This window comes from Urocitellus parryii, chromosome 9 (genome assembly GCF_045843805.1).
Source record: "Urocitellus parryii isolate mUroPar1 chromosome 9, mUroPar1.hap1, whole genome shotgun sequence".
NCBI lineage: Eukaryota > Metazoa > Chordata > Mammalia > Rodentia > Sciuridae > Urocitellus > Urocitellus parryii.
In genome coordinates, this window is record NC_135539.1 from 32255555 (window position 1) to 32280232 (window position 24678).

Genomic DNA, 24678 nt, shown 5'->3' on the forward strand with positions numbered 1-24678 from the left:
ATTATTATTATTATTTAGTTTTCGGTGGACACAACATCTTTATTTTATTTTTATGTGGTGCTGAGGATCGAACCCAGCGCCCCGCACATGCCAGGCGAGCGTGCTACCACTTGAGCCACATTTCCAGCCGGATTACTAGTTTTTGAGGAATGACATGGAGAATTCCCACTTGACTGAGAGTTGGCTAGCTACTCTGTTAAATATCCCATCCAGCCCTAAAATTTTAAAATAATTCCAAAATTCTGTGATTTGGTATCTCCAGAAAATTCACACATGGCAGTTAGAGACCCTGCCACCAGAGGGCAATGTTTCACATTTGATTCAGTTGTAGGAAAGGAAACAAAATTCCCTCTGGAGCTACCTAGATGGTGCCAAGTTTAGAACCATCACAAGGGTGATGTGGACCTAGGGGATGATGGAGATAGACTCACCAAGGAATAGTATCCCTCTCTTCATCGCCATGAACAATGGTTTCTTTTTTCTTTTCTTTTTTTGTATTGGGGATTGAACCCAGGGTCACTCTATCACTGAGCTACATCCACAGCCCTTTTTTGTTTTTAAGACAGAGTCTTGCTGAGGCTAACCTAGAATTTTCAATCCTCCTGCCTCAGCCTCCTGAGTTACTGGAATTATAGGTATGCACCTCCATGTCTGGCTCTGAACAATGATTTCTCTTTCTTTCTCTTCTCTTCTTTCTCTCTCTTTTTTTTTTTCAGTAGTGCTGGGGATCGAACCCAAGGACTTGTACAGGCTAAGCAAGCACTCTACCAACTGAGCTGTAACCCCAGCCCCTTCAACAATGATTTCTGTCTGCCAGTGTGTTAGAAGGCGGTCAGAGGTCAGAAGAAGGACACACCATTTCCAGAGAGCCAGGGTTCCCAGGGCTGTGAAGTGGCAGGAAATCGTTCCTTGTGTTTGCCCTACAGCTGCACTCTGAAGATTAGGAAAGCAAGGAAAGGAACAGGGTCCAGGAGTATTAGAAGGTCATAACAGAAACCCTGCCACACCAGGGAAGGCTGAAGGATCCAGGAGTATTCAGCCTTGAGAAGAGAAAACTTGGAGGAACTGTGAGAACTGTCTTCCATTTGAAACCCAGGACCCTAGGTTTCAAATCCAGGGACATCAGGAGATTGACCATCAGGGGCCAGGTCTCAGCTTGATTTGAAAACTAACTTTTTGGCACCATCAGAGAGGATTTACCTTGGAAGTCAACTCATTCTATCATCTAGTCACTCTACACATATTTACAGTGTGACCTCTTCAGGCCTGGCACTCAGTAGTTGCTGAGGATACAGCCATGAACAAAACACACAAAGCTGCCCTTCAGAAGCTGACTCACCTGTGTTCAAACATTCTGGGAGACACTGAGGCAGAATATGCATCAGCTTCACAGGATGTTAGCCTGGATAAATCTTAATATCCCTCAGGGGGATTCTACAAAGTTTTTGGTCTTAATAAGCCTAGTTTGTCTTCAGTACTCTGTATACTTTTTTGGAGTTTGGAAAGAACCTCATCAAGACTGCGTGGGGATTATGGTATCCAATTGAAGCAAACCTGTGAATATAGGTACACAACAGAAATCAGGTATGTGGCAATTGTAAAAATTGCCTTTGGATTTGGAAATCTTAAAACAATAAAATTCCTTCATTTAAAAACAAGCTCTACTCAATCCCTTATTCATGTTTCTTTTATTTAGGTTATATGGGGACAGAGACAGGCATTACAGTTATCAACATGAGGAATTCTTTCTAGAGAACAGCCAGGTCACATATTCCGTCGTTGACATGAACATGTAAGATCTCAACTAAAACAGACCCATTGTTATTGTAATCCAAATGTTTGATGCAGCCCCAAAGAAACTACATTAAGTTTAATTTCTCTAATGACTGGATGTTACATCCCCAAAATAATTTTCCCCCATTGCTATTCTTATTCTTCAGCACTTGACTTTTTCTGGCTTGTAATTTCCTTTGCATAGTAAACATTCTCAGGATAGACCCAGTTTTCCATTTTCACATTTTCTTCCTCTCAATGGGCTGCTGTTGAAATCTGTATCACCTTCGGGGAGAGAGAGAGAGAAAGAAGGTCCATATAGGTCAGTGCTGAGGATTCTGACATCTTTGTTCCTTCTTGCTACAAACTCCCTGAGATGCCTAGGCTGCTGCTGCCCAGGCTTCCTTGTCATGAATACCACTGGGTCACACCTACCTTGTTCTGCACAAGATGCGGGTTTAGAGACACTTTCTTTGGACTTGGCACATTTAAGTAGTCCTGAACACCTCACAGGCCATTGAGAGGGCCAGATTATTCCCAAGAGCCTGCCTGTGGTTTCTCATGAGGGGCCCAGAGGTTTGCTTTGCCATTGTGACATGAGTATCTCCCCCAAAGAGAAAACCTGCTCCTCATCACATCCCACAACTGGATTTTAAAAATCAGTGAGACTTTCATACAAAGTTTATGGTATGTTTGCACCTAGCAGGTCTTTTGCAGCCTCACCCCTGCTTACCTTGCTGTCTCCTACCACTCTCCAGCTCTCCAGCCTCATCCTGAGCCCCTCTGCTGCAGTCAGGCTATGCCCTTGTGAAAATCTCTCTTTTGTACCATTTTTGTTTTGTGGTACTTGGGGATTGAACTCAGGGGCACTCTACCACCATGCTACTTTTCAAGCCCTTTTTAATTTTCATTTTGAGGCAGGGTCTCACTAAATTGCCCACGCTGGCCTCAAACATGTAATGTTCCCGCCTCAGCATCCTGGGGAGTAGCTGGGATTACAGGTGTGTGCCATTGTGCCTGATACCCCTCAGTACATTTGCATATGTTGGGCTTTCTCTTTGGAATTCCCTTTCTCCTTCTGTGCCTGGTGAAGGATCAGTCTATTTTAGATTTCTTTTAAAGTATCATATTTATTTGATTTTCATTTTTAATTGTAATTAATATTAGAGACTGATTTTCTGTAAAATAGATCAATCATGTATTTGGATGTCATCGTGTAAATCACTCTAAAAATTTCTAAAAACTTCCTCTCAGTTTCTGCACTTCTGTTGTCATGAGGATTAACAAATAGTGAGTGACCTAGAACAGGTCATGTCTCTGTGGAAATGCTCTACCCTGCCATTCTGGGTTGAGCCAGTCACTCCTGTTTTTTGATCCCCTCCCATGAAATGCAAACAGTGTATCACAGAACATTGGCTTGCTTGCTTTTCGTGACTGAGGCATACATCTACTGCTCCACCTGATTCTGAGTATCTCAGGGGAGGACATTCTTTCTTATTCACCTCTGAATTCCAGAGCACAGGCCTAGCCCATATTCAGAGCTGGGTCAATATGTGTGGGAAAGATATGATGCCATTTTAAGAAATTAAATTCTGTTGTAGCTCATGAACATGAAGGCAGGGTCCTGGCTTATTCGCTAGTTTGCTTGAGGAATTCCATTGCACAGATGATGTATCCAGCCCTATAACCAATAAGAGGAAATGGCTAAGGAGGGAGGTGGATCAGTACATGAAGAGCAGACCCCCGTTGCCCAGCCTCATCACCTCTGGACACTGGTGGCAGTACTGGCCTGGTGCCATGGAAGCAGAGCCTTGCTATGATAGAGCAATTGGACCTCCAAGGCCAGCAGACTCCAGGAATAAAGACCCCAAAACAGGGCAGGGTGATCTGCTTTAAAAGTTATCTAATCTTGGAAGATAAGACTTAGGTGTGAGAGGCTGAAATGCCACCTGAGTGGCCTCCTGAATAATCCCACCCAAGTGAGAGCTCAGCAGGAGGGATCCCTATCAGATTAATGCCCTAAAAGGAGTTGGTTACATGTTAATTATAGGACTTATCCAAAAGATAGCCTCTGATTTCCTTAACTTTCTGAGCTATTATTTCAGAATTAGAAAATTAAGAAAAAGATTCTGTGCCTTATTTTTGTTTCCTCCCTACCAAGTGGTAAGATAAGGCTAAGCTTGAATTCAGATGTCATCTGGGTTATCACTTTTTGGCTAAAAGCCAGAGGGTTGATCCTGAGAGATTGTGATCTGTAAGTATGATTCAACCAGATGTTTGAACATAAGGCCAAGTAAATATAACCCAAGAATAAATAAAACTGATCCTTCACCAGGCAAAAAAAAGGAGAGAAGGGCCTTCCAGACAGGAGACCCAGCACACACAAAAATGCAGAAGTGGGACTCTCACGAGGGAACAGCATGACTACAGCAGAGGGGCTCAGATGAGGGAGAGAGCTGGAGAGTGGTAGGAGCCGTAGCCAGCAGGGTAGGCAGGGGTGAGACTGTGAAAGGCCCTATTGGATGTAAGCAAAAGACTAGAAGTAATCCCCAGAATCCATGCAGGTTGATGTTTACGCTCCAAACACCATCTGTCTCCCCTGCCCCCCCCCCCAACCTGAACCAAGCCCTTGATTTTGAGCTATTCTGGTTAATCCCAAGCAGAGGGCAACCTTATCAATCTCCATAATAATTCAAATTAAAAACAAACAATTTGCCTTTTCAGAACATGGGGTTTGCATGACCATGGGCAAATCAGACTTCTCTGAGTTGTGGGGATATTTATACCCACCTCATAGGGTAAATAAGATAGCATTTGCCTTGTCCCTAGCTCTTGTGTAAGTAAGAGAAACCTCTGTTCCCTGACTCTGTTTCTGTAAGGGCAGATTTCAGTTATCTCAGTGGTTCTTAGACTTGTTCACTTATCTGAGTCACATGGAGGACTTGTTATACTCCAGATGCTGGACCCAGCCACAGAGATGCTGGTTCTGTAGGTCTGGAGCAAAGCCCAGTAGATATCTCTAACAACTTTCTGGGTGACCTGGATGATGCTGGTCCAGGGGACCATGTTTTGGGGAAACACTGCTCTAGAATAATGTCCTTTACTGCTCTCCTGATCTTTCCCTTGCATCTCTGCATGGCGAGAGGAGAGATTTAACCTATGTTTGGAAGGAGGAGGCAGAAAGACAGGGTAGAGCCCTATCTACTCTCTGCCTTTGGATCCACCTGTCCTTGGCCTGAGGTGCTTGTTCTATAGGCACCTTTAATTCTGAGGTGAAGTACGAGGATGCCTGTGTGAACACACAACAGAGCCACAGCCTCATTTAGAATTATAGCATAAAATGGGCATTTGAATTTTATATTTTTGTTTCCTATATCTTTTTCTCAATTGTTTTTGAATTAAAGGGAGTAGGAAAGGGCTATTTTAAGTTGTCCTCTTGAAATCCCACCTGAACTCAGTGCTCAAGGAATGGTAGCTGCAACAAGGGTGATTATTTTCTTAATGTTAGAAACTGAAATTCAGCCAGTCTCGATGGAATCCCCATGAAGAATGCTATGGTGGGGGATGTGAAAGAAGTTTGCTCATTGTCCCTGTGCTTACCAATATCCCTGTGGCTCTCCAGTGAAAAAAAAAAGCATGTTGTGGGCTGGGAGTGTAGCTCAGGGGTATAGTGCTTGCCTAGCATGTTCAAGACCCTGGATTCTATCCTTAGCATGTCAAAGAAAAAGAAAAAAATCAAGTGTGTTGGCTGGACATGGTGACGCATGCCTGTAATCCTAGTGGCTTGGGAGGCTGAGGCAGGAGGATCGCGAGTTCAAAGCCAGCCTCAGCAATGGCAAGGTGCTAAGCAACTCAGTGAGACCCTGTCTCTAAATAAAATGCAAAATAGGGCTGGGAATGTGCCTCAGTGGTCGAGTCCCCCTGAATTCAATCCCCAGTAAATTCTCCACCCCTAAAAAAAAGAAGCAAATGTGTCCTGAGCACCTGTGTTCCAGGTCTAGGGTCAGTGGCTCACATGCAGAAGCTGCCTTCTACTCAGCACCTTCCACTACCAGCACCTGTGGTGCAGGTGGACAGCACCCACTGGAAGGGTGTGAGAATCCAGAGGAATGTTGCCACTGAGGCATGGGGAAGCATAGGAGATTAGGACCCAAGAGACTGCAAGCCTTAAAGCATAGGTAGCACCACTAGGTGGCACTCTGGTCACTACCAGGAGCAAAGCAGGTGCTGCGGAGGTGAGATTGGAAACTCGGCAGTGAGAATGGCATTCACACCTACCTGCTATGGTCTCGGACTTGGAGGACCTCACTCCTCAGAAAGGGTTTTGGAGGAACCTGTCTTGGACACTTGGATGATCTCCACGGAGGTGATGCCCTTGCCGGCCACGCGGTGTCTGGTACGCAGCTTGTTGAGGGCAGTCTCCGCCATGCCAGCCCGCTCCTCTGCGTCATCCAGCTCATGCACTGTCTTTCTGTATCGCGCCAAGGTCTGATTGGCCTGCTCCTCCTGTGACAAGAGCACGGTGTGTAAACTTGGCCTGTCCTGGTTGAGTGTGCATTTTTATCAGTTCTGCAGGGATGTCCAGGGGTCCAGTCATTACAGCAGACCTAGGTGGGGGCCATCCTTCACCTTGCCAGGGACAACCATTCGCAACACTTTTAGTTGATTATTTTTGCTTTGTCATCCATATTTTAAATGAAATGTGCTTCTGTGGCTGCTCTGTAATTGGTGGTTTTAGGCATCACCTGTGTCCCACCATGGAAGGTTAGCCCTTTTCCCACCCAATCACACATCTCCTTTCTCCTGGTCTTCTCAAAGAGTTGTAGTAATTTTGGAAATTACACGGTTACAACTATGGTTTGGGTCCCCATCCCCACCCCCTTCTCCAGGGTTAGAACCTGATTTGCTGTCAGTCTGGCTTTTATTGAGCCTTTCGGAAAGAGCATTGGGTGCACATTTAGCTGATGGACTTAGTGTGGTGGCTCCAGACCCTAAAGCAAATGACATCAGAGTCACCCTGTCCTGGAAGGGGAAGTGTGGGATATGAGGTGTAGGGCTGAGACTTGAAACTGCTATTTGCTAACCAGTTGACTTTCACTAACATTAAAATCAGTATTCTACTCTAGATCTGTTTCCTTGCCTATAAAATGGACTAAGAATCTTAATTTTCCTGTCTCAGCATCAGGAGGATCAAATGAGAGAAGGTTCTTGCTACGGTCCATCCAGGAGATAAAGAAAAGCCCTGCCAGAGCCACTGGAGTCAGTGGAAGCAGGACAGAGGCAGCCCAGACCCTCTCCAGATGGCACCTGCAGTTAATGGAAGTATTTGTGGGGGTTATTTTTTGCTTTTTACGTGTTCTTATCTTCAGCGTGCTGTATCTGGTCCCCTTTCCACACAATACTGACAAGGTGCCAAGGACACAAGCCTCATGAAAGTCATCTTTGAATGAATACTTGACCCTTTCCCAATGGTTGGTTCTAATGGAGGCAGATGATGACCTGGGCTGGGGAGTAAGTGTGAGGGCTGGGAGGGTGGGGGAGCCTGCCGAGCACTCACCGCCTCCTCGATCTGCCGCTTGTAGACCTTCAGCTTGTTCTGCAGCTTCTCCACCAGCTCCTGCATGCGCTGGTTGGTCTTGTGATCCTCCTCCGTCTGGAAGACCAGCTCTTTGAGGCGACGTTCATTCTTGCGCAGCGTCTTGACTGTCTCCACATGTCGCTTCTGCTCGCCGTCCAGCTCCGTCTCTAATTCCTTGATCTGAGGAAGGAAGAGAGCAGTGTGGTTGAGGGAACACAGGTTTTTGAACTTCAGAGCTCAGAGACATTAGATGGGCTTATCATGGCTACAGTGTCCACCTCTTGACCAGAGGTGAGTGAATGAGGCATGAATGGGAAAGCGAGGTGGGCTTGGCCTTTCATGGGCCATGCTATGGGTCACCAGTCACTGTCTCCCAGGGTCTCAAGTTTCCTCATCTGGGAAGTGGAAGAGCCAGGAAGTTGTTCAGGTCAACGAAACCTTCTGGGCCTTTCCAGTTCTGATGTTTCACAGGGTAAAGATGAAGGCCTTATAAAACCAAGAGAGTACTTAGAGGGAGGAATAATGTTGGACACAGATGCAGAGGAAGAATAGGAGGAACTGCTCTGCTCCAGGGCCAAGTGCATTTTGGGAAGAAACATGATGGGGCAGAGGATAGGAGAACTTTGAATAAATAAATTAGAACTGTTGTCTATGCTTAATTTTAGTTCCTAGCACTTGTATAATCCAACATCTCATCAAACACACAGGTTTGTTTGTTTGTTTGTTTGTTTGTTTTTTGGCAATAGACATGCTGACCTCCTGGGACAGAGGGCCCAGCATTGCCCTTACCCTGGCTTCCAGTTTCATGATGGTACGTTTCCCTCCCTTCAGAGCCAGCTGCTCAGCCTCCTCCATCTTGGCCTGCAGGTCTTTGATGGTGACCTCATAATTCTTCTTGATTTTCTCCAGGTGCATGCAGTGGTCCTGCTCTTGCCGGAGTTCTTCTGCCATGCGGGCAGCCTGCAGGCAGAAAGGAAAAGAGCATGAGTAAGAGCTGGGGGCCACCCAGGCTTTTTTTTTTTTTTTCTCCTTTCTCTCTCAGTGACTAGGGATGGAGCCCAGGGGTGCTTTACCACTGAGCTGCATCCCCAGTCCTCTCTTGGTTTTTTTAAAATTTTGAGTCAGGATCTAAGTAGCTGAGGCTGGCTTCCAACTTGCAATCATCCTGCCTCTGCCTCTTGAGTTGCTGGGATTATAGGCATGTGCCACTGTGCCCAGCTGCCACTCAGGGTCTTAAGTGCCTTTGAGAGATGAGGGAACTTGTCTGCTGGCCTCTGGGAACCAAGTGGTAGACAACAGGCTCTTTGCTGATGTGTTGATGGGTTTGGGGGAGAGGGGTCCCCATGTTTCCATGTGCCCCTGAGTGAGAAGAGGGAGGCAGGCTCATACACGCATGGCCAGGCTTCCTCCCTCCTGCTAGCTGGGAGCATTCAAGCAAAACCCTTTGCTGTCACCCTGGAAGGGGGTATAGCATTTAGAGCTGGAAGACCTAGGACTGAGTCCATTCCCTGTGTGGCCTTCAGCAAGTTGCATATCTGCTCTCAGCCCCCTTGTTCTTGCATTAATTCCACCAGTTTTCATGGAGACCTACACAGTGACTAACAATGTTCTTGAACTCTAGAAATTTCCATCAAGTGGGAGGAACCTGACACTAAAGATCTGTATTCCTTCATCTTCAACATGGAATTAAACAGAAACTATCACTTAAGGTTGGTGTGAGTACCCAAAGGGATGTTGGGGTAAAAATACTTGGTGGTACATACTGCCAATATCCACCTCTGAGACCTTTTGCCTTGAGTCTGGTTTGCCTCCAGCCCACTTGCCAAGAAGCCTGCCCAGATGAGCCTACTTCAGTGATTCCTTTGATGGAGTCTTCTGGACTCACACTGTAACCTTTCACAAGATCTTGAGTAGTTTGTAATTCCACCCTACTCTCCTGTGTTTGACTTTTTAGAAAAGCCCTGGGCTCCTCCAGAGCAGGGCCCTGTCCCCACTGCAAGACTCCATGAATAAATCTACTCTGGTCCTTCCATTGCAATGTGACCTAGTCCTCAGCAGGTGCCAGGCCCTGGGCACCACTAGCTGCTAGCAACACCAGCACTTACGTCTGTCATGGCTTTCTTGGCTCTCTCGTCGGCAGAGCGGAACTCGCTGATGAGCTCCTCATGCTCGTTGGAGATGCGCTGGACGTCTGACTCCAGCTTGCGCTTGACCACGAGGAGGCTTTGGTTCTGGAGGAGGAAACAGAGTCACTGCCATGAAACAGGGGTCTGCATAGCCCTTCCTGTGTTCAGGAAAGAGAATGGCCCTCTCCCAGAAGTACTGGCCAGAATCCCCAGCAGGAAATGGTCCTGGGCTCTCTGCATGAGTGAGGGTCTCCCTTCAATTTTTCTCTGGGTTTTGAAACAGAATTTGTATCAAATGCACTTCTACCTGTGTGGATAAATCCCTTAGATCTATGAATCTTCTCATCCCTAAAATGACATTGTAACCCTCATATGTCTCACACAGATTTATTCTTTTGGTAATTCACAAGAGATGATGTAAATAAGGAATTGGCTGTTCTGATAAAGGAGTGCACTGTGAGCAGAAGCAGTATAAGTGTTGTCACTGGCAGCAGATGGGGTTCCTAGATGCTGACTATGGGCCATCATTTCTCATTTTAAAAATGAATGTCATAGGGTTGGGGTTGTGGCTCAGCGGAAGAACACTCGCCTAGCACGTGCGAGGTCCTGGGTTTGATCCTCAGCACCACATAAAAAAATAAATAAATAAAATAAAGGTATTGTGTCCAACTACAATGAAAAAATAAATATTAAAAAAATGAATGTCAGGGGAAATAGCTCAGTGGTAGAGCACTTGCCTAGCATATGTGAGGCTCTGGGTTCAATCCCTAACACCACAAAGAAAGTAAGACTACAGAATATTCTAGGTCCTTTCCACTTCAAAGTTCAATTATGTTGAGGATTTTTTTGCTACAACTTTTTTAAAAAGCTCAGCAAATGAATTCTGAGGATTCGCCAAGTGGGGACACTGTCTGCCTTTGAGTTTTGCAGGAGCCCCTGTGGTTTGCACCCATCCTGGTCTCACCCCAGCACCCACCTTTCCCCATGCTCAAGTGGGTGAGTCCGAGAGGCACCAACCCAGGAGATGCTGTCCTACCTGGATGTTGACCTCGTTGTGCCGCTCAGTGATCTCCACCACCTCCTGCTCTAGCAGCTTGCGAGAGCGCTCACTGCCCTCCAGGCTCGAGCGCACCTCCTCCAGCTCTGTCTGCAGCAGGCTCAGGCGCCGCTCCTGCAGGTTGTACTGTTCCCGCAGCTCCTCATGTTGCCGGGCATCCTCATCCATCTGGACCTGAAGGTCCTGGAGGGCAAAAGGACCCAGCCTGAGCCTTCTCTGGCTCTGGTATGAGCTGGAGCTGGACCACAAGGGCACCATGACATTTGTGGACCAGGTTAGGCAGAAAGCTGGGACAAGGACTGAAGGTGAGGCCACAGGGAGAGAGTGAGATATAGGTATCTTAGTTCACAGTGTGGTCCAGGGGACTTATCCATCAAAGGGACAATGTAAGGTCTGGGCATTCCTAATGGCAGAGCACCTGGTGTTCCCGGGAAGGCCCTCCCAAGGCAGCCTTCCCTGACAACCTTGGAAAATTACGGTCTGACTGGCTAATTTTGGCTCCCTTCCTCTGCCCTCTTCTTTCTCCAAGGCACTTATTGCCATTTTTAAATGCTACAGTTTTATTTATTTATTGCTTAATATCTATCTGTAGGGATGATTTCTTTCTTGTCTACTCTTCTACCACTCATACCTAAAATAGTGCCTGGATGGGCAGGTACCAAATAACAAGTGCTGAATGCATAGATCCAGCTTTGTATGCTTTAACCACCAGCTTCCATGATGGAGGGTAATAAAAGGGCCTTCGGCTCTATTTGTGTTTCTTTCCTAAGGTGAGTGGTGGGCATTTGGGTGTTCATTATTCCTTATTTTTTCTATGGCTGAAATAGTTTATAAAGTCAAAATGATTTTTAAAATCCAGACAGTCCCAACTTCATGTTCCCTCCTTTCTTCCCACTTTCCAGTTGTCCAGAATATGAATTTTGGTGGTGAAGGCCTCCTGTTGGAGAGACAGTTCCCAAGTCTCCTGCTCCCTAGATTGCCAGCCATCTGCATGCTCACTCTCATGCATTTATCCTTGCTGAAGACACATGAAGCTAGCTCCCTGTAAGCCTTCAATCTTGACCAATGATGCTTGCTTTGGGATTAGTCCCTCATCATTCAGATTGCTTACCTTGATTTGCTGTTGCAGTCTTTTCAGTGTCTTTACAAGTTCACTGTTGTTCTTGTTAGCATGGTCTAGCTGGATTTCCATCTCATTCAGGTCTGTTTCCATCTTCTTCTTGAGCCTAAGTGCCTCTGCCCGGCCCTTGGCCTCTGCCTCCAGGCTGGCCTGCAAGGACTCGATGGCCCGTTGGTGGTTCTTCCTGTAAGTACAAGCAGAGAAGAAGACCTTGGCATATTGTGCCCACTGATCAGTCTGTGCCAAACCTCCCTGGATAAACTATCTCTGAACATAAGGATGGATATGTCCACCATGTTGTGAGATTAAACAAAACCTTAACACATTTAAATGGGGGAGTACAATGCTTTGGGGAAAGGAAGGGAGGGTCATATTTTCTAACATTTACCATGTGTCTTGTGTGATCTCAATTCATTTACCATGCAAACTAAACCTTCAGGGAAACCCAGGCTCCAAGATACTAAAAGTATGTTAAAGTCCACCCATTTCCCCCTCAATAGAATCATGATTCAAATCCAAAGGCTAAAGTCCTTGGTTTTTCCATTAGAAGATGTGGGTTTTGGCCACACAGTCAGGTTTGCATCTTTCTTTACAAACAATAGTCATGGGGCAAGGAAGTGGCTCAGTGGTTGTACACTAACCCAGCATGTGTAAGGCCCTGAGTTCAATCCCCAGTATCACACCCACACCAAAACTATTAATTGGTGGTATTTAATGTGTATAACCAATAAACATTTAAAAAAAATTTTTTTTTTTAGTTATCGGCGGACACAACATCTTTTGTTTGTATGTGGTGCTGAGGATCGAACCTGGGCCGCATGCATGCCAGGCGAGCGCGCTACCACTCGAGCCACATCCCCAGTCCAATAAATATTTTTATTGTAATCAACTCAAATATTTCTATAAAACCTTCATATAAGTCTCATTAGTCTTTTATAGGAGGAGATCAGAGGAAGTAATTGAGGTGTTCAATAAATACATGTTGAATCACAGAAAGTAAGTGGTTAGAATGTAAAGATTTCTGTCACCTCCCTTTTTAGATCCCCAACCTGTGGGCTTTCAGTTTCCAGATATGGGACACAATATCAAGACATTTGCAAGAGTGAATAAAATAGTGAGTTAAAAAATAAATACAGAAAAAACTACAAAATGTTGTTGAAAAATTAAATAATTGGAAAGATATATATGTTCATGGATCAAAAGACTTACTATTGTTAGGAGGCAATAAAATTATAGGGTTCATACTTTCTAATTTCAAAGCTTATTACAAAATAATAATAAGACAGTACAGTCCTGTTATAAGGATAAACATATACACAAGTGGAATAGAATTTAAAATCTAGAAATAAACTCACACTTATGGTCAATTCTTTTTCAAGAAGGATTCCAGGACCATTCAATGGTGAGAGAAGTCTTTTAAAAAAATTGTGGTGGCATAACTGGACATCCACATGTAAGGAATGAAGTTGGATCCCTACCTCAAACCATATTAAAAATGAATTCAAGATGGATCAAAGACTTAATTATAAGACCTAAAACTAAAAGACTCTTTAGAAGAAGATATAGGCATAAATCTTTGTGACTGAATTAGGCAATGGGTCTTTAAATATAACCCTTAAAGCACAAGTGACCAAAGAAAAAAATAGATTACTTGGGCTTTTTCAAAAGTACAAAAACTTCAAAAAAATCACTTTCAAGAAAGTGAAAAGATAAGTTGGACATGGTGGTACACACCTATAATCCCAGTGACCTGAGAGATGAAGGCAGGAAGATCACAAATTCAAGAACAGCTGGAAACTTAGTGAGACCTTATCTCAAGAAAAAAAAAATTTTTTTTGAAAGGATGGGGGATGTACCTCAACGGTAAAGTGCCTCTGAGATCAATACCCAGTAACAGGAAAAAAAAAGTGAAAAGATAACCCATGGAATGTAAGAAAATATTTGTAAATACATGTTTGATAGAGTCTAGTATCCCAAAGACACAAAGAACTCTTTCCTTTTTCTTTTTTCTTTTTGGAAGTGCTGGGGATTGAACCCATAGCCTTGTGCATGCTAGGCAAGTACTCTACCAACTGAGCTATATACCCATCCCTGATACAAAGAACTCTTAAAACTCAATAATAAAAGTACAAATAACCCAATTTTTATTTTATTTATTTATTTTTAAATTTTTGGTTCTGAGAATTGAAGCCAGTGGTACTTTGCCACCGAGCTACATTCCAAGCCCTTTAAAAACTTTTTTTTTTTTAAATTTTAAGACAGGGTCTTAATAAGTGTCCCAGACTGACCTTGAACTTTGAATCCTCCTGCCTCAGCCTCCCAAGTTGCTAGCATTATGGGTATTAACCACTGTGCCTGACTCAAATAATCCAATTTTCAAAATGGGAAAAAATTAGACATTTATCCCCCAAAAGTTATATAAATGGCTAGTAAACACACAACAGATATGCAGCATTATTAGCCAAGGTAGCTAAGCTAGTTTGTTCTTAAAGTGTTTGTAAACCAGACAGGGCCACCAGTGTAGGGTACCACCATTACTCCCATTTAACAAATGAGGAAACTGAGGTTCACTTAATCTGACCAAGGTCACATTAATAGATGGCAGAGACCCAGATTTTCAGACTTCACTCAGCACCCTACTTAAAGTCAGCTTCCCACCCAATCAGATCCCATACCTTGTAGCTTCAAATTCCTCTTCTTTCTCATGGATTCGCCGGTCTATGTCAGCTTTAACCTGAGCCAGTTCCAGCTGAATCCGAATCACTTTGCTCTCTTCAACCTACCAGGAATATAACCATCAGTCTTCCTGGCCAAGAAGGTGTGCAGTCCCTGGCCAAGGGTCCAGCCCCAAGTGATACCACATGGTTACCTCCAGGGAAGACTCAGCTTCTTCCAGGGCCACCTGAAGTTCTTCCTTCTCAATCTCCAGTTTTTTCTTCAACTTCTGTAACTCATGCACACTCCGCCCTCCTTCACCCAGCTGATCAATGAGCTCCTTTATCTCCTCTGAGAAAGGAATATTCATGTGAATGAGGTAAATGAAGATCATTAGAATCCAGGGTCCTGGCATCACGCAGGTGAGAAGCAGATAATCCTAGCATCTTGGAATCAAAGAAAGAGCAATTTTCTTCACATCACAGACTCATGGAATATCAGGGTTTGGACACTGTAGAACACTGGATTCAAGCTCTTGGTTTTACAGATGAGGAGCCAAGGCCCAGGGGACTCCCCCTGCCAAGGCCTATTAGTCCTACACACTAGGTCTTCCTTTCTCAGAGTCCTACCTGGTGCTCAAACCAACTTACAAAAAACCCCTCTGGGGAGTACTAGAGCCTTTCCCATCTCCTTCCCCAGTTGGAGACCCCTCAGTCGCCTACCCAGAGGAACTCCTGGGAACACACTGCACCTTGGGACAGGTAAAGATCTAGGCCTATGACCAAAGGTGTTCAAGAAATACAACTGTCTTGACTCATCCACAACTCAACTTCTAGATGATGTCTCCTGGAGTACAGAGAAAGCTCTCTTAATCCATGGTTGGGGTTCTCCATTCCAGGTGGCTTTTGGAGAGGATGTCATCTAAATCTCAGTTGTTGCAGTCCACCTGTGCTGGCATTAATGATAAGTCCGTGGCTCACATAGCCCCATCTTGTATCTCTGCACCCCATGGCTGTTCCCTGAACATCACTGCACTGCCATGGGACCGTGAGGAGCTGTGTGCTGCGTCACAACCTCTCAGCCCCAGCAGGCTGCTCAGCCATTCTCTTTCCTGGCTGCCACCAGACTGGGGCTACTTCTCAAGATTTGGTCGCACATGGGGTTCACCTGCCAATGAGGTACATATTCCTCTGCTCTTAACCCCCAGGTTACCAGGGAGCTTCCTCATCTGTATGTGAGTAAGGGGGGCCTGGACCTATTGGCTGAACCAGTGCTTGACCATCACTCCACTCCTATTGATTTTTGCTCTCCTAGCCCAGGCTGCCTTTATTTGGTTCAGCTCCCTAATCCTTACCTCATGTATTTATTATCAAGTCCTTTACTTTTGAGGTTAAGACAATGGAGCCCTTCCAGCTCAAATACATGATTCTCAAGATTCTCTTCTCTAAGCAGATAGATCTCCTGAGAGGGACTCATAGCACCTTGGGCAGGTTTGGGGACCATTGACATCATCTGCCTTTGCCCTCCATTGTAGTGACCCTATATCAGCATGCAATTTAGATACAACTCAAGGAAGAAAGCAGATTGGGGAACCCAAAATTAATCAAGAAATCCTGCAATGACTAAGATTTGTTTTTTGTTGTTCCCTAGAACGAGGGGCCTAAAAGCAGTTCTTTAATATAAAGAGTGACATCTCTTGCACAATTGGGTTTGTAAGAAATGTGTGCCTATGACAAACATACACATACACACACACACAAATAATGACTCAGTCAAATCTTTATATGTCAAAATGATTTGCAAAAGACAGCCAACATTTTAAAAGCAATATCTAATGGAATGGAATTCTAGCCTGAGGGTCCTATATTTCATAAATGTATATGAGGCTGGGGTTGTAGTTCAGTGGTAGAGTATTTGCCTAGCATATGCAAGACCTTGGGTTTGACTCCCAGCACATGTTCTCTCTCTCTCTCTTTTGAGCTCTTATTTGTGTCAGCTGCTCTTTGGAGTTAAGAATGCATACATTTATTTTATTCTATTGTGACAACCTCACAATGAAGTAGTATTATTTCTTTATTTTATTAATGAGGAAACCAAAGCACAGAAAGCTTACGTGATTCTCCTAAAGTTACATTCTCAAGTGCCTCTAGAAAGTATTTGCTAGCCAATAACAAACACTTATTAGGCACCTACAATGTGCCAGACCTGTGTTCAAGCAGGTGATGTACACAGGAGGAAGGGGCTCTGGCTGTCCCCATCCCTGCAGGCCCACCCGCTCTGCCCACCCTCAGACTTACCCTGCAGCGTCTTATTCTCTTTCTTCACTGACTCAAGGTGCTCCAGGGACTCCTCATAGGCGGTCTTGATCTTGAAGCTCTCTGTCATGTACATGCGGCACTCCTTCTGTGAGCTGTCCACCTCCACCTGCAGCTCCTCACACTTTTGCTGCCACTCGGCCAGCATCTTGTCAAACACTCGCTGCTTCTTGTCCAGGGCAGCTGCTGCAGCATTGGCCTGGAGCAAGGTGGAGATGGTTTAGGACCTTTCTCTGGAGCCTCTCATGTGGATGTGAGCTTCCTAGTAGCCACTGGAAATGGCCACATTTTCTGAATCAATTGCACGTGGTCCAGCTGGCATGCTTCAAGGTCCTTTTTAGACCAAGATCAGGGAGGTGTGTGCTAATGGAAATCTAATTTAATTCAGCTCAAGACAGCAGATCAGCATGAACCAAGAATGCAAAAGGAAATAGTTAGCTACACAAGGTGTGCAGGATATGGTTTGCATAAGAAGGAAGAAGAAAGGGGTATTATGTAATCTTGGGGACAAATCTGACCTTTCTCTTGGACCTATCTATCTAATACAGTCAGTCCTCCTTACCTTTGGGTTCTGTGTCTGCAGATTCAACCTATCATGAATCAAAAATATTTGAAAAAAAAATTGCACCTGTACTAGACACTTTTTTTGTCATTATTCCCTAAAACAATATAACAACTGTTTACATAGCATTTGCATTGCATCCATTATGATAAGTAATCTAGAGAGGATGTGCAAATGCTATGTCATTTTAAGTAAGGTATTTGAGTACCCACAGATTTGGGTATCCTCTGAGGTCCTGGAACTAAGCCCCTGCAGATACCGAGGGAAAATGCTGTGGCTTATTGAGTGTTAGGACCTCAGGTCTCAGTTTATAAACAGGTACTCCAACAGGAGCTGTGTCCAGTGCACTACTAAAGACAGGATCTGTGTTCCACCCTCTTGGGCCACGAGTTTCTTCCCGATACCCCCAGACATGTGGCAGTCTTGCCCCAATACTGCTATGGGCCACCTGCCCAGTAAACACGCAGCCTTTGAGCGTTTGACCCTCTAACCTTCTCCAAATCGATGGTGAGGTCCTCGACTTCTGCCTGGAGTCTCTGTTTATTTTTCTCAAGGGAGGCAGCCCGGGCCTGGGCAGCTTCAGCTGCCTCTTCTGCTTCCTGGAGCCTGGCAGCCAGCTTTCTCCTGTGGATGAGGGACAGAGGTGCCATCAAGGAAACCTAGGAGCCCACAGGCATGGCCTCACATTGTTGGGGGCAGGGTTGTATGGCACTGAGTTCTGGTGTCAATGTGGGAAGAGATAAAGATGCGGAGGAGTGTTTAGAGGAGAGTGGTCACTGTCCATTCACTTCTTCATTCAACAGATACTTTTTTTGTCTCTATTTTGTTCTGAGAATATGCAATCCAGACCAAGATCCCTGCCCTCATGAAACTTTTGCAATGTTATATCACACATAGAACTTGAGTGCTATAGAGAGGAATAAAGCAGGAAAGGGGACAGATAGAAGGTGAGGGGTGACTATGATTTTTAAATGAGATGTCAGGAGAGGCTCTTTGGGAAGAGGATAGAGGAGCAAAGACCTCAAGAAAGGGAGCTGGGACCCTGGGAGTTCCTGGGGAGAGGGTTTCAGGCAGAGATGGATGCTTAGGTATTGAGATTTGGTTTAGCCCAGGCTGTTAAGCATGGTATCCACTTCTCTAATTAGTAAATAAGGAAGAAAATTCAAAGGAATTTAGGACATTTGCTACCAAGCTGGTGAGCCTGCAGAGGGGAAACCTTTGCCATTGAGTGTCCTTCCAACATCAGCCCAGCCCACTGCATGGGAGCGTGCATTTAGCAAGGCCCGAGATGCTTGAGCACCTTGAGTCCTGCCTGAAACTAGAGCCCTGGTTCCTGAAGCCCCTGCAGGCAACCTGGATGCATCAAAGCAGAGAACACAGGTAGATAGTCCTGATTACAGGTGAACCCTGAGGACTGGCAGTGCATGCAGCAGATAGCCCACTGAGAGCATAGACGGGCTCCTTTGTCCAGACACTGTCCTCCCTTTCCAGGAGCCCATGGACTTCCTTCTCCTGGGCTTGGCAATGTCCTCAGCAGTGACAGGACACGAGCACCACACCCAGCCCTCCTGGCTCTCCCATCCCAGGCTGATGCTCACTTGGTCTCCTCCAGCTCCTCAGTCCTCTGGATGGCATCAGTCTCATATTTGGTCCTCCAGGTGGTCACCTCAGTGTTGAGTTTGGACACGAGGCGCTGCAGCTCCGACTTGCCTCCCTGCTCTTCCTCCAGCTGCTCCTTCAGCAGGTCCAGGTCATGCTTAGTGTTGGCCAGACTCACTACGGCTGTGCTGCGAGACTGTGGGGATGATGCGGGGATGAGCCTATCACTGCCCCTGGGGGGCCAGTGTAAGGCTCCAGGGCCGTCACTTAGCTCTACGTAACATTGCATTCACAGTGACAGCGGAGAGAGGGTGGGAAAGACACATGATCCCACAGCAAAAGCCACCAGGGCTTTATTTTGCTTCTTCTAATTATTGTCCCCAAGGATATGTAATCTCATTTAGTTGTACACATCACATAATATAGTTTTGTAGTTAAATTTTTCACTTGCTATTGTGTAAAATGTTCTTTGTGTTCCTTCTTCATCTTCATAACCTATAACTTTCTTTAAGGAAGTAGTTCTGTCACTACTAACCCAACCCCTCAACAAACCTTTGACTCTTCATCCAGCTGTCTCTTATAATCATCCACTTGGGACGTCAGAGATGTTTTTATCCGTAGGATTTGATTGAGTCGGCTCTGCGATTCTTCATATTCTCTGCTCAGTTCACTATTTTCCGCTGGGTGAGAAAGGAATGGGAGAAATAAATGGATGAAAAATTGGTAAACTTGTTCCTCAACAAGATCTGAAGTTTCCTAAGGCATTGCTGCTCAAGTGCCCAACAAACATGGCAGCTTGGCCAACTGAACCAGAATGGGGAGCACAGAGAAGCACCATGCCAGTCGCCCAGGGTGAGTCCAGGAGGGCAGAAAGGCCCAGGGGTTGCCAATATCTAAGGGACTAGTCCCCAGGTCTGTCTGATAGGAGATACAGCAAAGGAATTTGGTGAAAACAGCAAAACAGAGTATTTAGTTTTTACCATGTACTCATCACTGTCCTATAACCTACTCTCCCATCATTTGTGGAATGACTACGGAGTCAGAGACCAAGAAGTTCATGAGATAAAGAGAAGTATTTCTAGTTCTATTCTGTAACTCACTTCATCTCACTTTTCTTATTAATCAAATGGAAGTATTTATTTTGAAAAGTATCCAGGCTGGATATGGTGATGCACACTTGGAATCTCAGTGAGTTGAGAGGCTGAGGCAGGAGGATCATAAGTGTAAGGCCAACCTGGGCAACTTAGGGACACCCTGTCTCAAAATTCAATAAAAAAGGGCTGGTGATGTAGATCAGTGGTTGAGTGCTTGCCTAGCATGGTGTGAGGCCCTGGATTCAATCCCCAGGACTATATAAAAAATGTTCAGAATACGGGAAATAAGGTCAAAGAAGATCTTCAAGTTCTCTTGATGTCCCACTGGAGCACAATTTAACAAGCCCACTGAGGGGGACTTAGTGTTTTGTCCGGGCAGTACTGGGGATTGAACTCAGGATTTCATACATGCTAGGAAAATGTTCTCCCACATTCCCAGCCCTCCTTTTTTGTTTTGACTTTGAGACAAGGTCTTGTGAAGTTGCCTGGGTTGGCCTCAAACTTGCTATGCTTCTGCATCAGCCTCCTGACTCACTGGGATTACAGGCATGCACCCCCACACCGGGCCCCAGCTCTTTTAAAAATTTTATTTTGAGACAGGGGTTTGCTGAGTTGTCCAGGCTGGCCTTGAACTTGCAATCCTCCTAGCTGAGATTACAGGTGTATGCCATGGTATTGGGCAGAAAGATTTAGTTCTTTAAGGAAATTCACCTTCATTTGACTTACTGTTTAACCTCGATTAGAATGCAGCCTCTGCAAAGTTAGATGTTAATTTGTATATTGATAAACTGAAAATCATTTTTGTCATAGAGATGCAAAGGATTTCTTCTGATAGAGAAGAAAACAAAACTAAACAATCCCAGAGGCCTACAGTATTATTATCCTATAGGACATTAACCTTTTTACATCTAATTTAGCAAATTTATTTTAGCATCTCTTTCTCAGTTGACGATATAAATCTCTGCTCTTCAAAGTGGCATTTTTCTGATTGTTTCAATAATGAGTTAAATAAATCCTTGACACATGTTCACTTTATACTAGTATGTGGACCCTGTTTTAAGTGTTTGAGAATTGTATTTCATCAATATTAATGTTCCTCTTGCTGCTGTCACTGGGTAAGTGAAAGAGCAGATAGGAAAAGGCTTTAAATAGTGTCCCCTGGTTTACATTGTAAAGACGTTACTTGGAATACTCAGCAGGTAGGAACAAAATCTCCTGTCTCATCATACACAAGGAGATTGGATATGAATTTTCCAAAGCCAAGAATGCTCTGGGGAGAGGACCGGGCATTTTTCTTTCTGTCCCCTTGAGGATTCCAATTTCTTTCCATGCACAGCTCCTTTGGGAGCTGCAGGGAAAAGCACGCTCACCTTGGAGGCGGGTCCTAATGGCATTGATTTCTGCCTGGTTCCTCTCTAGCTCGGCCACCTTGGCGTTGGCTTCTGATAAGCTGTCTTCCAGCTTTCGGACATGGGCTTCAGCGTTCAGCTGCTCAGAAACAATGAACTCAGTGGAGAAGAGTCCCCTGCTTCCCCCTGGACTTTTGCCCTCTGTCATGTTTCTCCTGAATGGCCTCCCAGGCCACCTGCCTGATACTCAAAGAATGTCCTGTTTCTATCAAATGGGGATAGAAAATTGCCATTTTCTACCAACCTAACCCCAGAGCCCTTTGGGGGGGGGGGCACACAGCTACTCCCTCCCTGGTTCATTTCCCTTTCCTAGCTCCTCTGGACTCCTGCGGACCAGAGCCAACAAGAAAGAGCAGTGGGCTGACTTAAGGGAAAACACTGGCATTAACTCCGGGTCGGTAGGTGAAACGGGTACTAGAAAGACACCTTGTGAGCGTCTGAAATTTAGAGACAGTGTAGTTGCCTGGGACAAGGTCTCCTGGGGCATCATCTTTGCTTATCTTCAGAGCCCTGTCTCTCTGGTGTCACAAGAGGGTTGCTTACATGGTAGATGCTCAATAAACACATTGAATGGCTTATTTCACTTTATTTCTTATTTTGCCTTTGAATTGTGACAATGTAAGCATTTGTCTTATTACTTCTACTAGTCTCCAATTCCTTGAGAACATAGTAATACTAATGTAATAAAAATTGTACTAGTACTTTTTTTTCTTTTCTTTTTAATATGGTACTGGGGATAGAACTCAGGGGTACTCAGTCACTGAGCCAAATCCCCACCCTATTTTGTATTTTATTTAGAGACAGGGCCTCACTGAGTTGCTGAGTGCCTCACTTTTTGCTGAGGCTGGCTTTGAACTCTGCGATCCTCCTGCCTCAGCCTCCCGAACTGCTTGGATTACAGGCAAGCACCACAGCACCCAGCATACTAGCACAATTCTTAGTACCAGGCACTAATATAGCCCCATGAGGTAGAAATTGTTGTTATCATCCCACTTTACAACTTGGCCAAGGTTAAATGCCATCTGGGGGCTCTGTGATCAGTGTCCCTCCACAGCATCCCCAAGTGAAGGGGTACCTCTGGGAGGGGGCCTCCCTCACCTTAGACTTCTGTATGGTCTCCACGCTGGCATTGAGGTCGTCTATCTCAGCCTTCATGACTTGCTTGTCCTTCTCCAGCTTGGCCTTGACCCTCTGCAGGCTCTCCACGTGCTCCGTCAGCTCAGCCATGGAGTCTGTGTGTTTCTTGCGCAGCGTGGAGGCTGTCGCCTCGCTTTGCAAGGCCGCCTCCTCCAGCTCCCGCCTCAGCTTTAGCAGCTCAGCCTCTCGCTTGCGGTTCTGCTCAATCTGGTGTCAGAAGAGGAGGAGAACTTAGCAGAACTGTCCTGGCCACTGTCCATCTGCTTCTCAGTCCCCTGATATTCCTACACCCCACTAGAGGAAACTCCTGGTGGAAATGTCAGCCCTTAGCCTCTCCAGGGTTGCTCTGAGGATTTGTGTAGACAGTGTTGCGTGTGGACTGGGTTTCACACAAAGATACATTCAAAACCTAACCCTAGGAACCTCTGAATGTGCTCTTATGTGGGAATAGGCTCTTTTCAGACGTATTAGTTAAGGTGTCATATTGGATCGCTGTAGGTTCTAATTCCTTTTAAGAAGTGGGAAATTTGGACCAGAGGGACATAGGGAAGGAGGCCACGAGATGACAGAGGCAGATTGTAGTGATGCATCCTCTCAGGTGCAGCAAGCACAGCAGGCTGGTCTATGTGTGTGTGTGTGTGTGTGTGGTGGGGGGAAACAGATTATCCCCAGAGCTTCCAGAAGGAACCAGCCCTGATTTTAGGCTTTTGGTCTCCTAACTGTAAGAGAATTCATTTCTGTGGTTTTAAGCCAACCAGTTGTAATCCTTTGTCACAGCAGCCCTAGGAGACTAACAAAGACTGAACTTGACTGTTTCTCCCCTTCACCTCTGTGTAACTTCTAGAGCTTTCCCCACTCCAAGTGCAGACCATAGCCAGGGGCATCAGAATTGCCTAGGAACTCGTGGGAAATGGGAACTAGAATCTATGGAACGAGAATCTACATTTGAATGAGATTCCAGTGATCCACGTGCCCCAGAGTTGGAGGAGCTCTGATCTTGACTAGTATTCCTGGGTGCTGGTTATTCCTCATCTACCCAACTTCTGCATTCATTCTCTACCCAGACCCCTCAGCATCTACCCCCCCCCCCCACCAGACAGCCCTTCCTCCCTGGTCCAGCTTCCAAGGGTCCCATAACCCTGCTTCTTGCCATCTCTTTGGAGAAGAAAAGGGCCGCTGTTGCTAGTGTTGGGACCTCAGCACCCTATTGTTCTCTTAACTTTTCCCTACAGTGGTAGAAGTATCCCTTCATCAATGCCAGGTCAATCAAGCATCTAAGATGATTTTTGTTTCCTACCAGGTTGAAACATGGCTGGGCACAGCTAGGCACCAGTTCTGAGCATGCACCCTCCCTTACAGAAGACTTGGCCAGGCTGGTGAGGAAGTGGACTCAGAGTCTAGAACAACAGGGAGCGCGTGCTCAATCCTCCAGTGATGGTGAAGCACAATGGTGTGTGTGGTCTCCTGGTCTGTTGACCTCAGTATAACTGTACTTTTTCGATAAATGCACTGTATTAAAAACATCTGCTCTCTGCATCCAGTCCATATCCTGCTTCCATAAATACCACCACAAGTAGATGGAACCAGGGACTCTCATGCTTGCCCTTTGTTATTAATTAATTGGTTTCTTCTCAAGTTAGTCCAAGAAATTCAGCAAGAACTGATTTTTATCCCCCGGCTCAGAGTCCAGTGCTTTTACTCCCTGTAGGCAGGCAGGTAGGGCTGGGGTTCCTAGGCCCCCAGGTATGGGTACCTGAGCAGTTGTGGCTCCACCAGCCTCCTCCAGCCTGTCGCTGAGGTCTTCAAGGTCCCGGGACAGGTCACTACGTTGTTTCTCCACCTAGGGTGAGATTCAGTGGTGCTGCTGAGACCCACCCAGAGCTCCTCTCCCCAAGCAAAGAGTGCAATCATGTGTGAGAGCCTGGGTTCTGCTCTTGGGGGGCCCTGCACCCTGCCTGCCCTCCCACATGTTCATCCTCCCCACCCTGAGTGGGCATTAGGACCCATCCCACTTCCAGCCAGTTTGGCTGAACTTAAGAGTTTAGGCACCTTTTGATCCTGGCCTCAGCCCCTTTGCAGGATTCCCACCCCAAGCCTCCATGCTTTTTGTTCTCCTTAACACATGCTTCCTCCTTCTACATCTTTGTACCTGTGAAAACAGGTGCGATTTTATTCCCTTTGCTTATACATTCCTCCTGCATCAGCCTGGTGAATCTAATCTTTGCAGGCAAATGTTTCCTGCTTCAAATGTCC

General features: G+C 45.6%; 1 protein-coding gene across 1 annotated transcript in view; it reads right to left on the minus strand.

Annotated features, from left to right (window-relative positions):
- Positions 1 to 1742: 1742 nt before the first annotated feature.
- Myh16 (myosin heavy chain 16) overlaps positions 1743 to 24678 on the minus strand; it is a 57793-nt gene continuing 34857 nt past the window's right edge. The window contains exons 28-43 of the mRNA XM_026404152.2: positions 24179 to 24265; positions 22387 to 22632; positions 21250 to 21367; positions 19338 to 19465; positions 18785 to 18981; positions 17678 to 17810; positions 16607 to 16823; positions 14524 to 14660; positions 14330 to 14433; positions 11646 to 11838; positions 10514 to 10717; positions 9457 to 9582; positions 8141 to 8311; positions 7331 to 7531; positions 6052 to 6279; positions 1743 to 2058 (exon numbers count right to left, since the gene is read on the minus strand). Coding sequence (XP_026259937.1) covers positions 6079 to 6279; positions 7331 to 7531; positions 8141 to 8311; positions 9457 to 9582; positions 10514 to 10717; positions 11646 to 11838; positions 14330 to 14433; positions 14524 to 14660; positions 16607 to 16823; positions 17678 to 17810; positions 18785 to 18981; positions 19338 to 19465; positions 21250 to 21367; positions 22387 to 22632; positions 24179 to 24265 — 2463 coding nt within the window. The 3' untranslated portion in view covers positions 1743 to 2058; positions 6052 to 6078. The remainder of the gene's footprint in view (positions 2059 to 6051; positions 6280 to 7330; positions 7532 to 8140; positions 8312 to 9456; positions 9583 to 10513; positions 10718 to 11645; positions 11839 to 14329; positions 14434 to 14523; positions 14661 to 16606; positions 16824 to 17677; positions 17811 to 18784; positions 18982 to 19337; positions 19466 to 21249; positions 21368 to 22386; positions 22633 to 24178; positions 24266 to 24678) is intronic.